The 15,783-nt window shown below is 48.3% G+C and overlaps 1 protein-coding gene across 1 annotated transcript in view; it reads right to left on the reverse strand.

Annotated features, from left to right (window-relative positions):
* The window catches only part of PKD2L1 (polycystin 2 like 1, transient receptor potential cation channel), a 35,828-nt gene that overhangs the window by 18,075 nt on the left and 1,970 nt on the right, over nucleotides 1-15,783 (reverse strand). Inside the window, exons 2-6 of the mRNA XM_050960101.1 lie at nucleotides 9,751-9,864; nucleotides 6,062-6,189; nucleotides 4,731-4,984; nucleotides 2,818-3,042; nucleotides 1,472-1,700 (exon numbers count right to left, since the gene is read on the reverse strand). Coding sequence (XP_050816058.1) covers nucleotides 1,472-1,700; nucleotides 2,818-3,042; nucleotides 4,731-4,984; nucleotides 6,062-6,189; nucleotides 9,751-9,864 — 950 coding nt within the window. The remainder of the gene's footprint in view (nucleotides 1-1,471; nucleotides 1,701-2,817; nucleotides 3,043-4,730; nucleotides 4,985-6,061; nucleotides 6,190-9,750; nucleotides 9,865-15,783) is intronic.

A 15,783-nucleotide genomic window follows, 5' to 3' on the forward strand; every position in this document is an offset into this window, starting at 1 on the left:
TGGGGACGGCGGTTCCAGCTACAGACCGACCATGCTGCGCTAAAGTGGCTTCATACTGCCAAGGGGAACAACAAAAAACTTCTTCGATGGAGTTTAGCTCTCCTAGATTTTGATTTTGAAATTCAAAACATTTCAGGAGCTTCTAACAAAATAGCTGATGCACTCTCTCGTGAAAGTTTCCCAGAATCCAGTAGTTAAAAAGTGTTCTTAAAATGTAAAAGTCTGTTAGTTATATACTTAGTAGTATATGTAAAGGTGCATGTGTTGTATTAATCTGGTTATTTTTGAGTTCTAGGAAGAAATCACTGCCAGTGAGATTCCACACTATCTGCAATTTGGGGGGCGTGTCATAAACAGAGTGTTAAAGGTTAATATCTCTTATACCTGTAAAGGGTTACAAGCAGGAAACTGGACACCTGACCAGAAGACCAATCAGAAGACAAGATACTTTTACATTCGGGTGGAGGGAAGTTTGGGTGTGAGTTCTTTGTTCTTCTCTCGGAGGGTCTGAGAGAGACCAGACATTACTACAGGCTCTCTAAGTTTCTTTTCATATAGTAAGTAAAACAGGCGGTTTAGGCTTTTTAATTGTTTTACACTATTTGCATTTGTGGATCTGGCTGGTTAACTTTTATGTGTGTAGTTGCTGGGAATATTTTGATTTGTATTGGTACTGGGGGGAAGGTCTCTTTCTGGTGTCTGTAAGCTATAGGACCCTGTAATAGTTACATCTTGAAGTTACAGAGATCATTCTTTACTTTTCCTTTCTTTTATTAAAAGATTTCTTTTTAGAGAACCTGATTGATTTTTTTTTTGTTTCCCTTGTTTTTATCCCAGGGGATTGGGATAACTCACCAGGACGGGTGGGGGAGACGGGAGGAGGGAGTGGTAAAATCTCTCTCTGCTTTCCTTGAATCTGTTTGCCTCTTTGTGAAAGGGAAGGGAGATGCTTCCCTGTATGGTGATTTAAGAGGTTAGATCAGTATCTCAGGATAGCCCAGGGAGGGAAGTTCTGGGAGGGGGAAAAGTGGGGGAATGGTTTATTTCTCCTTGTTTTAAGAACCTAAGGGATCTGGGTTCTTGGGGTCCCCAGGGAAGGTTGGGGAGGTCAGAGTGCCACAAAACACTATATTTTTGGGTGGTGGCAGCCTATCAGATCTAAGCTGGTAATGAAGCTTAGGGAAATTCATGCTAGTGTCTCATTTTCTGAACTCGAAGGTTCAGATCTGAGAAAGAATGCTATGACAGGGTGGTAGGAACACACTGGCTTAGCCCCTCATCCAGCCAACCACGTGCTCAAGGGGAAGATCTGCAAAGACACCGAACTGCTACTGAAAGTCATAGCCTTAGTGCATGTGATTGTCTCCTTCTCGCAGTTCAGTCTGAAGTGAGGGAAAGGTCTGGGCCAGTTCCCCTGCTCTTAACTTCCCTTTTGCTTTTCCATCTTTGCCCCACCTCCAACCCCACTCACCAGTATGACCACCACATCCAGGATGTTCCAGACACTGGTGAAGTACTGGAGCCTGTGGATACGCAGCTCCAGAATCTCCTCCACCACGTAGTAGAAGATGTAGATGCAGAAAATGATCTCACAGGCCACAATGAAGAAGTCCCAGGTGCTGACATATCGGATGAGCTTCACCGTGCGGATTTGCCAGGAAGGGATTGCACCACCGGTGGCTGGAAATTCAACTACTAACCTGGAAGGGGAGAAGGAAACCCAGAATGACCATGAGACTGTTGTATGTTCTTGAGATGCATTGGGCTCATCCCCTCCTTCTGATGCACCTGCCAACCCAGGGGCCTGGGAGAGTCAGGCACATATATATGGCTTTTTCAATCATCTCCGCTGCCTCACGGCACATGGAGAAGGGAACCAGGAACCAGTGAAATGCTGGTGGTTATGGTGGAAAGATAAAGGCTCCTTATTCACTATGCGGCAGCTGCCAATAATACAGACGTTCAGATCCTCAATGGGCATTCAGTCCCTAAACACCTGTGAAGACCTGGGCCTGAGTCCCTAGCCTGGGTGGGGCCAGACTTTCATAATGTCTCTACACGCAGCATCTCCCAGGGACTGCCTCTCAGGAGGGATACATACAGCACCTAGCACAGTGGGGCCCCAAACTGATAAAATGAGGAGCTGCTGGCCTGTTGGAGGGAGTGGGATCAGGGCAGGTGAAGGATCTCCTGGGGAGACTGGATGAGAACGTAACAGGAGTTTATTTGGATTGTGTCCAACTTTCATCTAAATAATGGACTGTTTACTGACTGCTGGCCAGGGAGCACTTCCCTAGCAGTGCTTTACTACCAGCTACGGGATACTTCTCCTTAGGCAATAGTTACATTAGGGACCCATAATTCTGCCTGCCCTGAGCACAGCCACCAGGAAGAGATTTAGCTTGGTTCATCTATTGCGGGTCTTTATGATGCTTGAAATCATGGCAGTAGCTGACATCAAAGGTGACGGGGCTCAGGGAAGGAGATGTCACCCCCTCCTCAAAAGTCAGAACTCATGTCTCCTCCATCCCTTCTGGTTAGAGAGGACTGGGAGCCAGGACTCCTGGGTTCTCTCCCCAACCCAGCCTTTAGCTCATTATATGACCTAAGGCAAGTTACTTAATGTCTCTGCTGTAAGCTTAGAGGACAATAAGGGCCTACACCACAGTGGGGCACAGGGGCTGAATTCATTAATGTAGTAAAGTGGTTGAGAGCCTTGGATTAAAGGTATCAAGGCAGGACATCATGTGAACGTCATGTTTTCAGTGCTACCCGGTGGGATTGAGGACGAAAGGGTCTCCACCGCGCTCCACCTACCTGAGCACGCAGAACAGGTTGATGTTTGCATTATACACAGAGAAGTCAATGAAGATCACCCGGGTGCCCCGGTCCAGCCACAACTTCTCCTTCAGGACTCGCAGGGCTTCCGCACTCTCCTCCTGGGTCAGCTTGAGGTCTATGTAATATCCTCCCCCACTATAGCTGGTTAGTCGGCCCCAGTGGGACGAGCCGCCCAGTTCTTCCTCAGAATGGTACCTCCACCTGCACAGGGAAATCCACAAGCCACCCTTGAGGGGCAACGTGACCCATGCTAGGGCACAGAGTTAGGACTCAGGGGACCAGCTGGGTGGCTTCTCCTCCTGTCCTTTTCCACACTGGAGTATTTAGACTGTAAGCTCTTCAGGGCTGGGGCTGTCTCGTGCTGTGTTGCTATCTGGTGCCTAGCACAACAGGAGCCCCCAATCACAACCCCTGTTACAAGGCATTGGCTGTCACAGGCCTAGCCACGTTGCTGACCCCTGCTGGCCTTCTCCCATGCTCAGACTGGGCCCTGGCCGCAGTACCCTGTGATCACCCTCGATTAGGCAGCAGGCCTGATTTATCTTCAGCGCCTGCCATTCTAGTCCCTCCAGCAGCAATGACAGTGGTGCTGTCCAGTGACCAGACAGCCTTCTTTAAAGCAAAGTATGATTTAGGTAGAACTACAACATTATAGAAAGAACAGACTTGAAAACAATGAACAGACGATGCACGTGTACAGCATGCCAGGGATCTATTCATCTTCCACACAGGGACCTTGGCAGATCTAAGCTTCCAGCAGAGCCACACAAGACTCTTCAGGTGTGCGTGACAGTCTCTTCCTGTCACTCCAAAACCAGTTCTCCCCCCTACCCCTTCTCTTCAGGGAGAGATTTCTTTAAAATCAGTCACGTCCTTTTGATCACTCTGCTTCCCAAAGACCAAGTTACTTTTTAACTGTGTCTGGCTCACTGACTTGCTAATCCCAGCACTGGCAGAACAAGCCTTGCAACTTGCTGGAGACAGGATATAGACTCCCCAAAACTAATCGTTTCCCCCTTTGTCTTGTAATTGCCCTGCGAGTGTTTACTCAGAGGTTGCTTACCAGGGTCCATTGAGTGGCTTCCCTGCTTGTTTCTCCCACAGTCTTAAGACAGAACAATGCTTTCAGACAGGCAAGTCTCATAACCCCAGTATACAGCAAGTTCACCGTACTGACCGAGTCACATACAGTGTTAATCAAAATGATCACATATCTAGTGATCACATCACAATTCTATTACTATAACATGGTAACACCACAACAAATATCCTAATATGAACCAAGGATGAGGAAATCAGACAGTCTAATAGCAGGTGAACTTCAAAATGTTTTGCAGGTTTGGTTCAGTTCAGATAAGCATCCAGAAGTCCCAGTTCTTAACTGAATGATCCTAACAGCTGGGGTTGGGCTGAGAACAGGCTACCAAGACCTATTGGACTTGGCACTTTTTCATGGTTCACAGATATTATAGGGGAAGTAGTGGGTTTCGTGCCCTCACTGCATCTGGTCCAAAAATATTCTCTCCCAGGACTGTGTCTTCATCAACTTAAGCTACAAATACAAGAGTCTCAACCTAAGCTTTCTCCTGAGCATGGCAGTTCCTAGGCTTTTCCCCAGCAGGAACCTCTTCTGCTCCAGCCTCAGAGAGACACTGAAGCTTTTTTAATATCCTTAGTCTGGAGCCAATAGGACCCACCTGGTCTGACTGCCAGTGGGAGTCAGAGGGAAAGCACTCTGCAGGCCTACACAGGATTCTCACCCCCAAAATCCTGTTACCCATGGGACTAGTCTTTCGCATGGTATTTTAGCAAAAGTTGGCCAAAGTTCCAGCAAAAGTCGATCAAAGATTTTCCAGTGCAAAGGAGTTTGGTCAGAGGGGCACACTTACGCAGTTCCATTGATGAGCCCGAAGGGAACTCTTTCCTCCTTGTCCTCAGAGTACACATCATAGCAGCCTGAAATGTCCTCCTTAAAGTTGTCGTGCACCACACACGAGTTGTTCTTCACCTTCAGCTGGCGCAGACGTGGGACACCGAGCAGCAGATTCTCATAGTAGATGTAGGACTGGGTGTTGTGAGCTAGTGACTCATTGTTGTACCATTTGGTCCAGTACAAGCTATCCAGCAATGGGCCTTGGGCATACTGCAAAAGAAGAGGAATCAGGCATCTGGCTCAAGACAACTACCCAATGGGATGCCCCTGAAAGCTCCAGGGACTTGTCACAACCAGGTATCAGCTTGTCATGACACCCTTGCCGTTCCCATATTGCTAAATAGTGGTGTGGTATCAGCTGTATCGTGGCTAGATGGAAGGGGGATGCCTTTAGAAAAGGGGAGGATGGAATGGAAAATGGTGAACCAATACCCAGGTGCAGTGGGGGAAAGGCAGATCCATAGCTCATGGTAGAGACAGACAAAGGCAACTCGTTAGAAGCTATTTCTAGCTGTCTGATCAGCACAAGAGGTTGTGGTGTTTCGCCAGCATTCACGCTGCTTGTGCCATATCATTTCTCAGCTTGTTCTTTAGAAGAAATCCGATGGATCCTATGCACCTGTTCCATCGTTATTCATTACTCTGATGAAAGCTGCAGGGACTTGCAATCAAATTCTCTCAGGAGTCTATGTAGGCTGAGAGCCAGGGCCTGATTTTCACACCAGTTAGGCATGCAGTTATCACACATAAATCAGAACGTGCTTCTTGTTAAAGCACTGGAGAAAGACGCAGAAGCTCTAGGTCCAATTCCCAGCTCTGCCACAGACTTCCTGTGGGGCCTTGGACAAATCATTTAGCTTCTATGCGTCTCAGTTCCCCATCCGTAAAATGGGGATAATAGCATTTCCTTTCTCCCATCTTTTGTCTATCTTGTCTATTTTGGTTGCAAGTTCTCTGGGGCAAGAGCTGTCTCACCGTGTGTCTGTACAGCACCTAGAGGGATCTCAGGGCCTCTAGGCAACACAGTAATGGAAATAATTCCTGTGCTCAAATAGCTAGATATGGCTGGTGAATTTTACGTGTGCAAATGTCAGTGAAATTTCTACTGTTCACGCAGGAAGGGAACTAAAACTGACAGTCACAGAAGTCAGTCAACAGGCAGAAGCAAATGGAGCAACCACACACTGCCCAGAGGGAGATGGGCCAGCACAGGGATGGATTAGATGGCATCTATGTGGGCAGATTTCCGTGTTCCAGAACCTGGGGACTGTACTTGGTTGTACTCACCCCCCAGAAGTCAGCCATGCTCCCAATGGACTGGAAGGACACCCCACTGTCCGAAGGGGTTTGCAGGAAGAGGTCGGACATCACTTTGGTGTAGTAATAGGCATTTGTACTGGTCATTCCATAAGTCACTAGGAGAAAACAGGAGAGCGGGGGATGGTTCCCCTTGCACATGAATATTAGAGACTAACATTAATATCAGCTCTACCTTAGTAGAGGTGAGTATGGGAGGAAAGTGGAGAGAATGCAGAAGGAAGAGAAGAATTTGATGCTCAGGGACTCTCCAAAGTCCTCAGCAAATGTATTTCTGAATTCAGAGGGGCCTCTCTCACTGGGGATGAAATCTATTTCCGAGCTGCAGTGGCTTGGCTTGCTGGCCTTCTCCAGAGCAGCAGGTTGTATGCAAGCAGCCCAGCTGGACAGTTTTGAAAGGGTCTCCATTTTACCATACAGAAGCACCTAAACTGAGCTCTAAAAGGGCGACAATGCTTAAAAACAGCAGCAGCCAACCTATCTACTGTGTGGGCAGGGCTGGGACTTTACAGCTCACCTTGAATAAGGGGCAGCCTGTCGCAAAGCAGCCCAGGAAAGGAAATGGGGGACAGTCATTATTCTTTCCAGGTCCCCCCCCACCTTGCTCCAGGGACCTGCTCCACCCTCTGACCCAGGAAGTCAATGGGACTCCTTACCTCCTTAGGTTACACATGCACCCAAGTGCTTTTCTGCACCAGGGGCATAGATAAACATTTAGCACCGGCTGCAGAGGCTCATGGTCTAAACTTTATGAGGAGCCAGGGTTTAATCCCGGGTGATGACTAAACTGATGGTGGTTATACGTTGATGAAGAAACCTTGCCGATTACAGCTCTGTTTCTTTCTGCTTAGTCATCCACTGTCTTACACAGGCATTTTGCCATGCATAGCCATTGTTCAAGTCCTAGGATTCATAAGTGCATAGAGTCCAAGGCCGTTTGATCATCTAGTCTGATCTGCATATCCCAGGTCAGAGAATTTCACACCATTACCCTAGTACTGAGCCCAAGAATTTGTGCTTGGCTAGAGAGGGATCCAGCCTGGATTTGAAGACTTCAAGGGACTTCCCTTGGTGGGAAGCTTTAGATTAGTTTTCACTCAACAAGGATGCAGACCGATGAGTGGGATCTAACACAAATAACACAAACACTTCTCTCCCAGGCAAAGAATCAAACACTGCAAATTCTAAGACCTGTCCCTCAATGAAAGGGCTTCCTGAAAAAGCAACCAATGTTCTGCATGACTCAGAATAGGTGTGTGTCTAAGTCACACTGGAAGACCGATTGGGATGCCATCCCCCTGCGCCTGAGCGATAACCACCCCGTTTGGTACCTTGTGTATCTGTTCTGCCATGGGGTGCATGAAATATAATCCACTGCACCATGCAATGCCACAGGTGCTCTTTTGAGATAAAAATGAACCTTCCCAAAGCAAACAGCAATTGTTCTGCCCACACAAAGTACATTACTATTCGGTACAGAGCTGCATTAAATCCACCCCCGAGGACAATGTGAGCTGCCATCCCCTTTATCATCCTAACCACCCTTCCTGCATGGCCCATCGAGATTTAAAGGGGAAACATTAGCTCCCTGCGTGAGTTTGAACAATGTGGCTCAGATTCCAGGAAGCTTCGAGACCTGGCTGTTTGCATTTGTCCTTTGCCCTTACAGAGCTTCCTGGCGCAAATCTGAGGAGATGCTCTTGTGAAAATCCGCAGTGGCTTGATAGAGGTTAATGGCCAGAACTTGCGCTGAGGTCTGGGAAACATGGCTTAAAAGCAGCAGATGCCAAATCACCTAGTGCAGAGGCCTTGTGCTGACGTCTCAGATGCCGAGTGCCCCCTTCACTCAGGATGTCTTTTTGGGCGAGTGGCACCTGGGTGTGAGCAGTCACTCTGCAAAGCCATACCCGAGACTCTATGTCCTTATGGGGGTTGTGCTCCCCTGGGTGTGTCATTGGCACATCTGCGAGCACACCCTGTAGCTTCTTGTGCTGCAGTTATCTAAACTGCTCTGATTCTTTCCCAGTGAATTGTGGGAGAACTTGTTAGTCCTTCTGGCTAGGTAGAGGGAATTGTGGGAGGGTGCTGAAGGAAGGACTATCAGCATTGCAATGGTTTAGCCTGTGTCCACACTGCAAAGTGGGTGGGTTACCACCCCACATGAAAGCCTCACTCGAGTTTTAGCCAATAGCCCCAGCTAGGGCAGTTAGTGAAAGCACCACCAAAGTCAGGTGCAAGGGTTTTGTGTGTGGATGGGAGTTAGGGGAGACACCTGGGTAAGAGCCTAGGCAACTCTGAAGTGAAGAAATACTCTTCTGCTCATCTTGTGCAGGACTCCTCTGTGATGTGTTCTTCTCTCAGGAGCTAGTTGATGGGGTTTGCTTCTCTAAGCCTTGGTCCACACTACAGCGTTAAATTGATTTAAACAGCGTTAAATCGATTTAACGCTGTACCCGTCCACACTACAAGGCACTTTAAATCGATTTTAAGGGCTCTTAAAATCGATTTCTGTACTCCTCCCCAATGAGAGGAGTAACCCTAAAATCGATATTACTATATCGATTTAGGGTTAGTGTGGACGGAAATCTAAGTTATTGGTCTGATTCTTTTACTGAGCTACCCAGAGTGCACCACTCCGGAAATCGATGGTAGCCTAGGACCATGGACGCACACCACCGAATTAATGTGCCCTAGTGTGGACGCGTAAAATCGATTTTATAAAACCAGTTTTATAAAACCGGTTTTAATAATTTCGATTTTATGCTGTAGTGTAGACGTGGCCTGCCAATCCCAGAAAGAAGCATCAGTGAATGCACTGGAGTTGTTAGAATTGAGCAGTGGCCACCAGGATTCCTGGGCTTTCTGCCCTCAATTTGCTGTCTGAACTCACACACAGCACTTAGGCCGTCATTTTTAGAGGTCCTGAGCAACTGCTGCTCCGCAGAAGCCAACTGGAGATACGGATCTCAGCCCTTCTGAAACTCAGACCCCTTAACTACTTACTGATGCCTATGAACTGGGTCTGGTGGTACTTAACTCCCTGTCAGGGAGCTTGGTGAGTGTCAGGTAATTGTCTGCAGAGGCCATTGGGAACGCTGGATGGACAGTGCCATGGGAGCATAGAGAATCACCACTAGAGCTAATCAAAAATGCCGTTTCCTCTCCCCTGGGTAAATTTTGAACATTTTTCTTCATTTCCCCCCTAAAATTTCCTATGAACCTTTTTGTCAGTGAAAAACTGAATTGTGAAACCCCCAAACTGTGAGGATTTTTTTCAAAAATTGAACATTTTTTTGAAAGCCAAAAATGTTTCTCTCCCCCGCCCCCGCCCAACAAAAAAAAACCTGGAGAAGGTCAACTCACAAGAAAATGTGTATGCTGACCATTTTGATGAAAACATTCCAAGCTGTTCTAAAGATTGCCATGATCTGGCATTGACCAGCTGTGTAATAAATTAGTGTATTTTCCCCTCTACTGTTACATGATGTCGATATTTTACTGACTTAGTTAAGAATGTGCCCTCCAGAGCTTTGGGTGCACATACGAGATATTAAACACGCCATAAATTAGAGCCAAGATGTCCAAACCATAAACCCTCCAAAACAGAGTTACACACATGGACACAGATCCACCCTTGAGCCATCTGGGCAGCTACTCACGTAGGCAGATATCCACCAAGAAGATGACATAAACCAGCAGCTCTCGCAGCGTGGTCTTTACATACAGCTCTCGGTTTTCAGCAGTGTTCTCAGTCAGAGTTGTCCCCCAGAGGCCTGTTAAGCATAAAGCAGCACTAGGTGAATTTAGGGTGAGATTGTCAGAGGAGATAGCTGCTCAATGCCCATAGAAAGGCCCTTGGACACTGTTGACATCACAGACTCACTGACTAAAGTGATGCAGCACTGGCAGGGCGGTGAAAGTGTCACTCATCCCAGCAGAGCATGGGTCTTTGTGCTCAGCTAGTAGCTGGTCCGCATAAGAGGATAAGACTCTACTAAAGTGCCAGCTGAAGGGGGTTGTTCCTTTAGCTCAAGTGGTGAAGACTCATGCTTTTCATGCTGAAGGGGCCTGGTTGAGGCCCTACTTGTTGACAGTCCAAGTGGGGCCATCTGACAAGCTTGTCCATCCCATGCTGACAGCGTGCCTCAGCCCTGATCCGGCGGGATATGTCTAGTCAGTCATCCTCTCTTCCCTGCTGGTAATCACATCCCCATCTTCACCATCAGTTTGCACAACACCACTCCCCTGCCCTCTCAACTGAGCCCCTCAGTGCCTTTCCCCTCCCCATCTGCCTGTCTCCATCAGGACCTGTCAGTCCCTCCCTCCTGCCTCTAGCCTCCTTCTCTGTCCTCCGCCCTTCCCATCAAGGCTCAGCAGAGGCCACAGGAGAACATTCTCCCTGTGTGACAGCCAGCACACAGGTGGGGGCTTGAAAGGAGGCAGATCAGGCCCCATCAGTCTGAGTGGCGGCAGCTCAGTGGGATGCTGGCCCTGCCAGGTCTCTGTATGTGGAAGAGCAAGTGGGAAGACAGCACCTGACAGGCAGCCTCACATGTCCATGCGATGACATTGGCCATCCAGGCAGGACTTCCCTAGCTGAGCTGCATCCAGGCCGGGTGCTCCAGGGTCAGCATGGGCCTTCCTGTGTCTCTCCAATGACACCTAAAATCTCTGGGCCCGCATGATGCGTAAACCCTGAGGAGCCCCTGGAGGAGATGATCCTGAATCAAACACTTTGACCCCAAACCCTGGGGCTGCAGGAAATTGAGCCCCAGCTCCTCCATGGGTGTCAGTTGATGTGGCTTGATTTACTTCAATGCAATTTACACCCCGGAGGGGCTGGCTCCAAGGAGCTAATTCTGTGTCTTGAGCCCCTGGTAGAAGCAGTTCATTGAGCATCGCCTAATGCTTGATCAGGCAGAATGGAGCTTTTTCCTCCAAAGAACCTGACAGCACGCAACTAATGAACTGCCTTAGTCCATTAAAGAGCTTGCTCGTTCTCTCTCTAATGGCTCCTTTGTGTGATCACTCAAACTTTCACCCACACATATCTAAACTTCCACTTGAAAGCTAAGCGGCTTAATCCACATCAGTAATCACAATGGTTCTCGCCCCTTTCATATGAGCCCAGCCCTTGTACACACCTGGGGCAGAGAGATGCGCACAGCTCTGCCTGATCAAAGCCTGAACACCCTGAGTGCTCTCTGACAGAAAGAGGATGGGCATTCTGCTCTGCATCAGCACATGCTGGACTCTGCCTTTCACAGCAGCAGCCCAGACAATTTGCTGTTTGCCTCTGGGTCACATGCACTTTGAGACCAGCTGAATTACTGTGCGAGTGACTCAATGAGGCAAACATTGACTTGAGGTGTCTTCAAACCAGAGATGGGTTTCACAGCAAGACCTTGCATGCAAACACTCCTGAGCTATGGGGGTAGAGGAGGGAGTGGAAGCCAAATCTAGATCTTGAGCAAAATTTCACAGCTCTACCAGGTCAAACAAAACCCTAGATGTGAGGAGCAGCTCAGCCTGAAGGAGGTTATGCACTTAAGGCACTGGAGAGGGATTCAAGGGATTGGGGTTCAATTCCTGGCTGTGCCCTAAACTCTCTGTGTGACCTTGGCCAAGTAATTCTGTGGCTCAGTAGGTCGCCTCAAGCTGGAATTTCCCTGTGCTAGCTCTGATGGAACTAGTGCCCTAAAAGCAGGGTATAGCTGCAGTGGCATGAGTGACGGGCCAGGCTAGCTACTCCAAGTACAATCCCATCTGAGACCACAGGCATGTACTTGGGGCAGCTAGCCCCTGGGACTGCAGTGGCACCACACTCTTTTCACTGCGCTAGCATGGGTACGTCTCCTCGAGCTGGGATACCTTCTGTGTTTGTGCAGCACCTGGCACAGTGAGGCCACTAAGCCCTACTGTAACAATCAACAACCACCACCAGGCACTAAAGGGTTAAAGGGCTGGATCGCCACCATGGAGAAGGGGCCTCATCTCACCATCAGCCCCTTGCTTGCTGTCCTAATGTTCTGTGCACACGTGAAGAGGTACAATAGGGTCAGCCAGGATTGATGTGCATTTCAATCTGCTCTGGTAACCCACCACAGGTTCCTGTGCACAGGACTTGGGGTTTGTAACACACTCCCCCAAACCAGTGTGGGCTGCAATAAGGACTATAGGATTGGTCTTTACTCTGAGACAGCTCCTGAGTTGCCATGCTAGGCTCTGGATCGCGTCCCAAGCATCAGTCCCTATATATATATATATATATATATATCTCCCTTAGCTGTTTCACAGGGAAGTGATGCCTAATCATAAATAAGAACAGGAGTCCTTGCGGCACCTTAGAGACTAACACATTTATTTGAGCATAAACTTTCGTGGGCTACAGCCATCAATGATTATCAATTGCTTTGAAAGCTTTGGATGCCAGAGGCGAAAGGATTGTTACAGGCAGGGCCAGCTCCAGGCCACAGCGCGCCAAGCTTGTGCTTCGGGCGGCATGCTGCGGGGGGCGCTCTGCCGGTTGCCGGGAGGGTGGCAGGCGGCTCCGGTGGAGCTCCCGCAGGTGTGCCTGTGGAGGATCCGCTGGTCCCACGGCTCCGGTGGAGCATCAGCAGGCAAACCTGCAGGAGGTCCACCGGAGCCGCGGGATCACCGGACCCCCCCGCAGGGAAGCCTGAAGGAGGTCCACGGGAGCCACGGGACCGGTGAGCGGCAGAGCATCCCCCGCAGCGTGCTGCTGTGCTTGGGGCGGCAACGGCCCTGGCTACAGGTAATGTTAATAACAAGAGCAAGTAGGGCTGCAAGGACATGAATACCCTGTTTCCCAAAGGACTGAGATTTTGACATTTGTCTTTGTTGCAATTAGAAACAAACCTGCGAATGCCCAGAAAAAACATCGTTTCGAGTTGATCAAAATGTTCCGGTTTGACAACGCCTTTTAAAAATTGTTACATTGTAATGTGGGCTACAAGGCACCCGTTACAAAAAGTGAAGCGAAAAGTCTCTGCAAACTGAAAAATCAAAAAGAACAGGAGTACTTGTGGCACCTTAGAGACTAACAAATTTATTTCAGTATAAGCTTTCGTGGGCTACAGCCCACTTCTTCGGATGCATAGAGTGGAAGACTCTTCTGTCTGTGTGTTCCACTCTAGGCATCTGATGAAGTGGGCTGTAGCCCACGAAAGTTTATGCTGAAATAAATTTGTTAGTCTCTAAGGTGCCACAAGTACTCCTGTTCTTTTTGTGGATACAGACTAACACGGCTGCTACTCTGAAACCTGAAAAATCAAAATGTTTCACTCTGAAAGCATGAAAACGTGACATTTCAACACTGTCCAAACTCTCCCACCCCACTGCCTTTCCCCCTCTCAGAATGAAATTTTGGCAAAACCTCTATGGTTCTGTAGAAAGGGATGATGTGATGGAAAATGGACCTGTCCCAGCGTGAGCGTTCCAGAAAAGCCAGCGGGCTGCTTCATCCCTGGAGAACAGGGAATGGAAGCACTTTGCACTGCTCTCAAGAGACCGGACCCTAGCCAATGATCACATCTGTCCTAAAGGGTCCAGTATGGAGCTGTGGCCATGGCTTTGAATGCAGGCTGAGGCACAGGCCATGGGGCTTTAGAACAAGGTAGAAGAGAAAGGATCCTAAAAGCCTCCTACTCACCTCCCCCCCCAAAACCCAGTCAGTCAGTGGGCCAGATCATTGACTTCACTGGAGCTATCTTGATTCAGTCCAGCTGGGGATCTTGTCTCCCCTGCATCCCAGAGCAGGTTGTGCACTGCTCAGTAATTCTTCCGCTAAAGCTCCCTTTTCAGCAACACAATACATCTGCAGACACCAGCAACAACTAAACGAACACTGGGCTTCGGGCGAACTGGACACGGCAGCTGCAATGAGAACGTATGCCAGGGGCCCTCAATGGGGAAATGCTGAGCTAACTTCCAGGCAGGATGGCATACGTTCTGGTGTGTGTTTGGGTGGGGAAGGTCAATAACACTGTGTCCGTTTATCAGCTAAGAGATCCTGCAGGAGTCTGCCGATTCTTGGGGCAGTGGGGAACAAGGGGGATGAGACAGAGGAGTATCAAGGAAAGAGTGGCAGAGATGGGGAGATAAAGAGGACAAGCTCCTCAGCAGGGGTCAATCGGCACTGAACTCATTACAACAAAACTGATTTACACCAGCTAAGGATATGGCCCAGAAAAAGAAATGTCAAGACAAAGATGAGCGCGATCCCCTGTGCAATCAAAGAGCTAGGATTTGGAGATCAGCTCAGCTCCTATCCCCAGGGATCTACCTACCCAAGGCTCCCATTAGCACAGCGTCTAAGCACCTCACAATCCTCCCCATCCCTAGTGGGCAGGGCCACCCTCCTGAAGTTGCAGATGGGGAACTAAGGCCTGGAGAGGCGATGTGGCTTGCCCAAGTCACCCAGGAAGTATGTCGTGGAGCCTGGAATTGAAACTCGAGCTCAAAAGTCCCAGGTAGGCCCCCAAACCACTATCCCATCCTCTCTCTCTGGAACAAGCCCTCATAGCAGAACTCCTTCCCACACGATGTTTGCACTGATGGTAACAGCTTCTTCAATGACACGGCCTTGCCCCAAGTTTTAAAGCCACCCAAGCCAAGCACTGACTTTAACCTATGGCTTAGAAAACACGCCTTTCCCTCGCTGCAGGAAAGTCATCCACCACCTGGCCTGTCCCACTGCCTGGCTCTCCTCTGAAACCTTCTGCCAACTGGAAAACTGCCGAGATGGCTGTGTCAGGAACTGAGTTCTATCAGGACTTTATTTTCCAGAGTATTGTATTTTCTAAATAGAAAACCCAACTAATTCTCAATTGCTGAATGACAGTCTCCACTCATGGATATATTTTGCTTTCCACAACCAAATCCCTGTACAACTTTTCATGAGTGATGTACCCAAGTATTCGGATTCTAATATCTAAACTGCATTGTTAAATTTATTCACCTAAATTTGGGTTATTGTTGATTATGTGTTCTATGTATCATATGACTTTTAAAAACTAACTTTATATTTGTGGATAATCTAAGCACTATACCCAGATGTACAGACACTCTTTTCCCAACCTATGTATTATATATATATTTTTAAACATTAGCTTTAATAAAATTTTTTAAATTGTTCTCCACACCATCAGCATCCTCCAGGGGGACAGGATGGAAGGAGGCTCAAGACCAGGCGAGCCCTGCATTATAAGCAGATTCTCCCCTTATAAGGTGCACTGAGAATTAATTAATTAGTATCTCCAAGTACCCTGAAGATGCAATGGGCTTGCTTCAGGTCAAGTGTCATTACTAGACTATACATTAAGGGCTGAGCAAAAGCCCATTAAATCAATGGGAGGTTTTCTATTGACTTCCTCGGCTTTGGATCAGATCCTGATGGCACTGCTCTAGACATGGGTAATCTTTGCCTACAGGGGGCAGTAGTGGATTAGTCAGGGAGGGAGGAGAGGACATGATGGTACCATAGGGGTTTTCACTCTCATTTCTTGGACATCAGCATTACACAGAGATCATATCTGGAAAGGGATTTTTGTTTTTGAATTACTGATCTCCCCGTTTTCAAGCATCACACTGTAATTATGTCACAGCACTCCGAGCAAAGGAAGAGTCCTGTGGGGACTGCAGACCTCAGAATAAAACAAAGTAAATAATGC

This window comes from Gopherus flavomarginatus, chromosome 6, assembly GCF_025201925.1.
Source record: "Gopherus flavomarginatus isolate rGopFla2 chromosome 6, rGopFla2.mat.asm, whole genome shotgun sequence".
NCBI classification, from domain to species: Eukaryota; Metazoa; Chordata; order Testudines; family Testudinidae; genus Gopherus; species Gopherus flavomarginatus.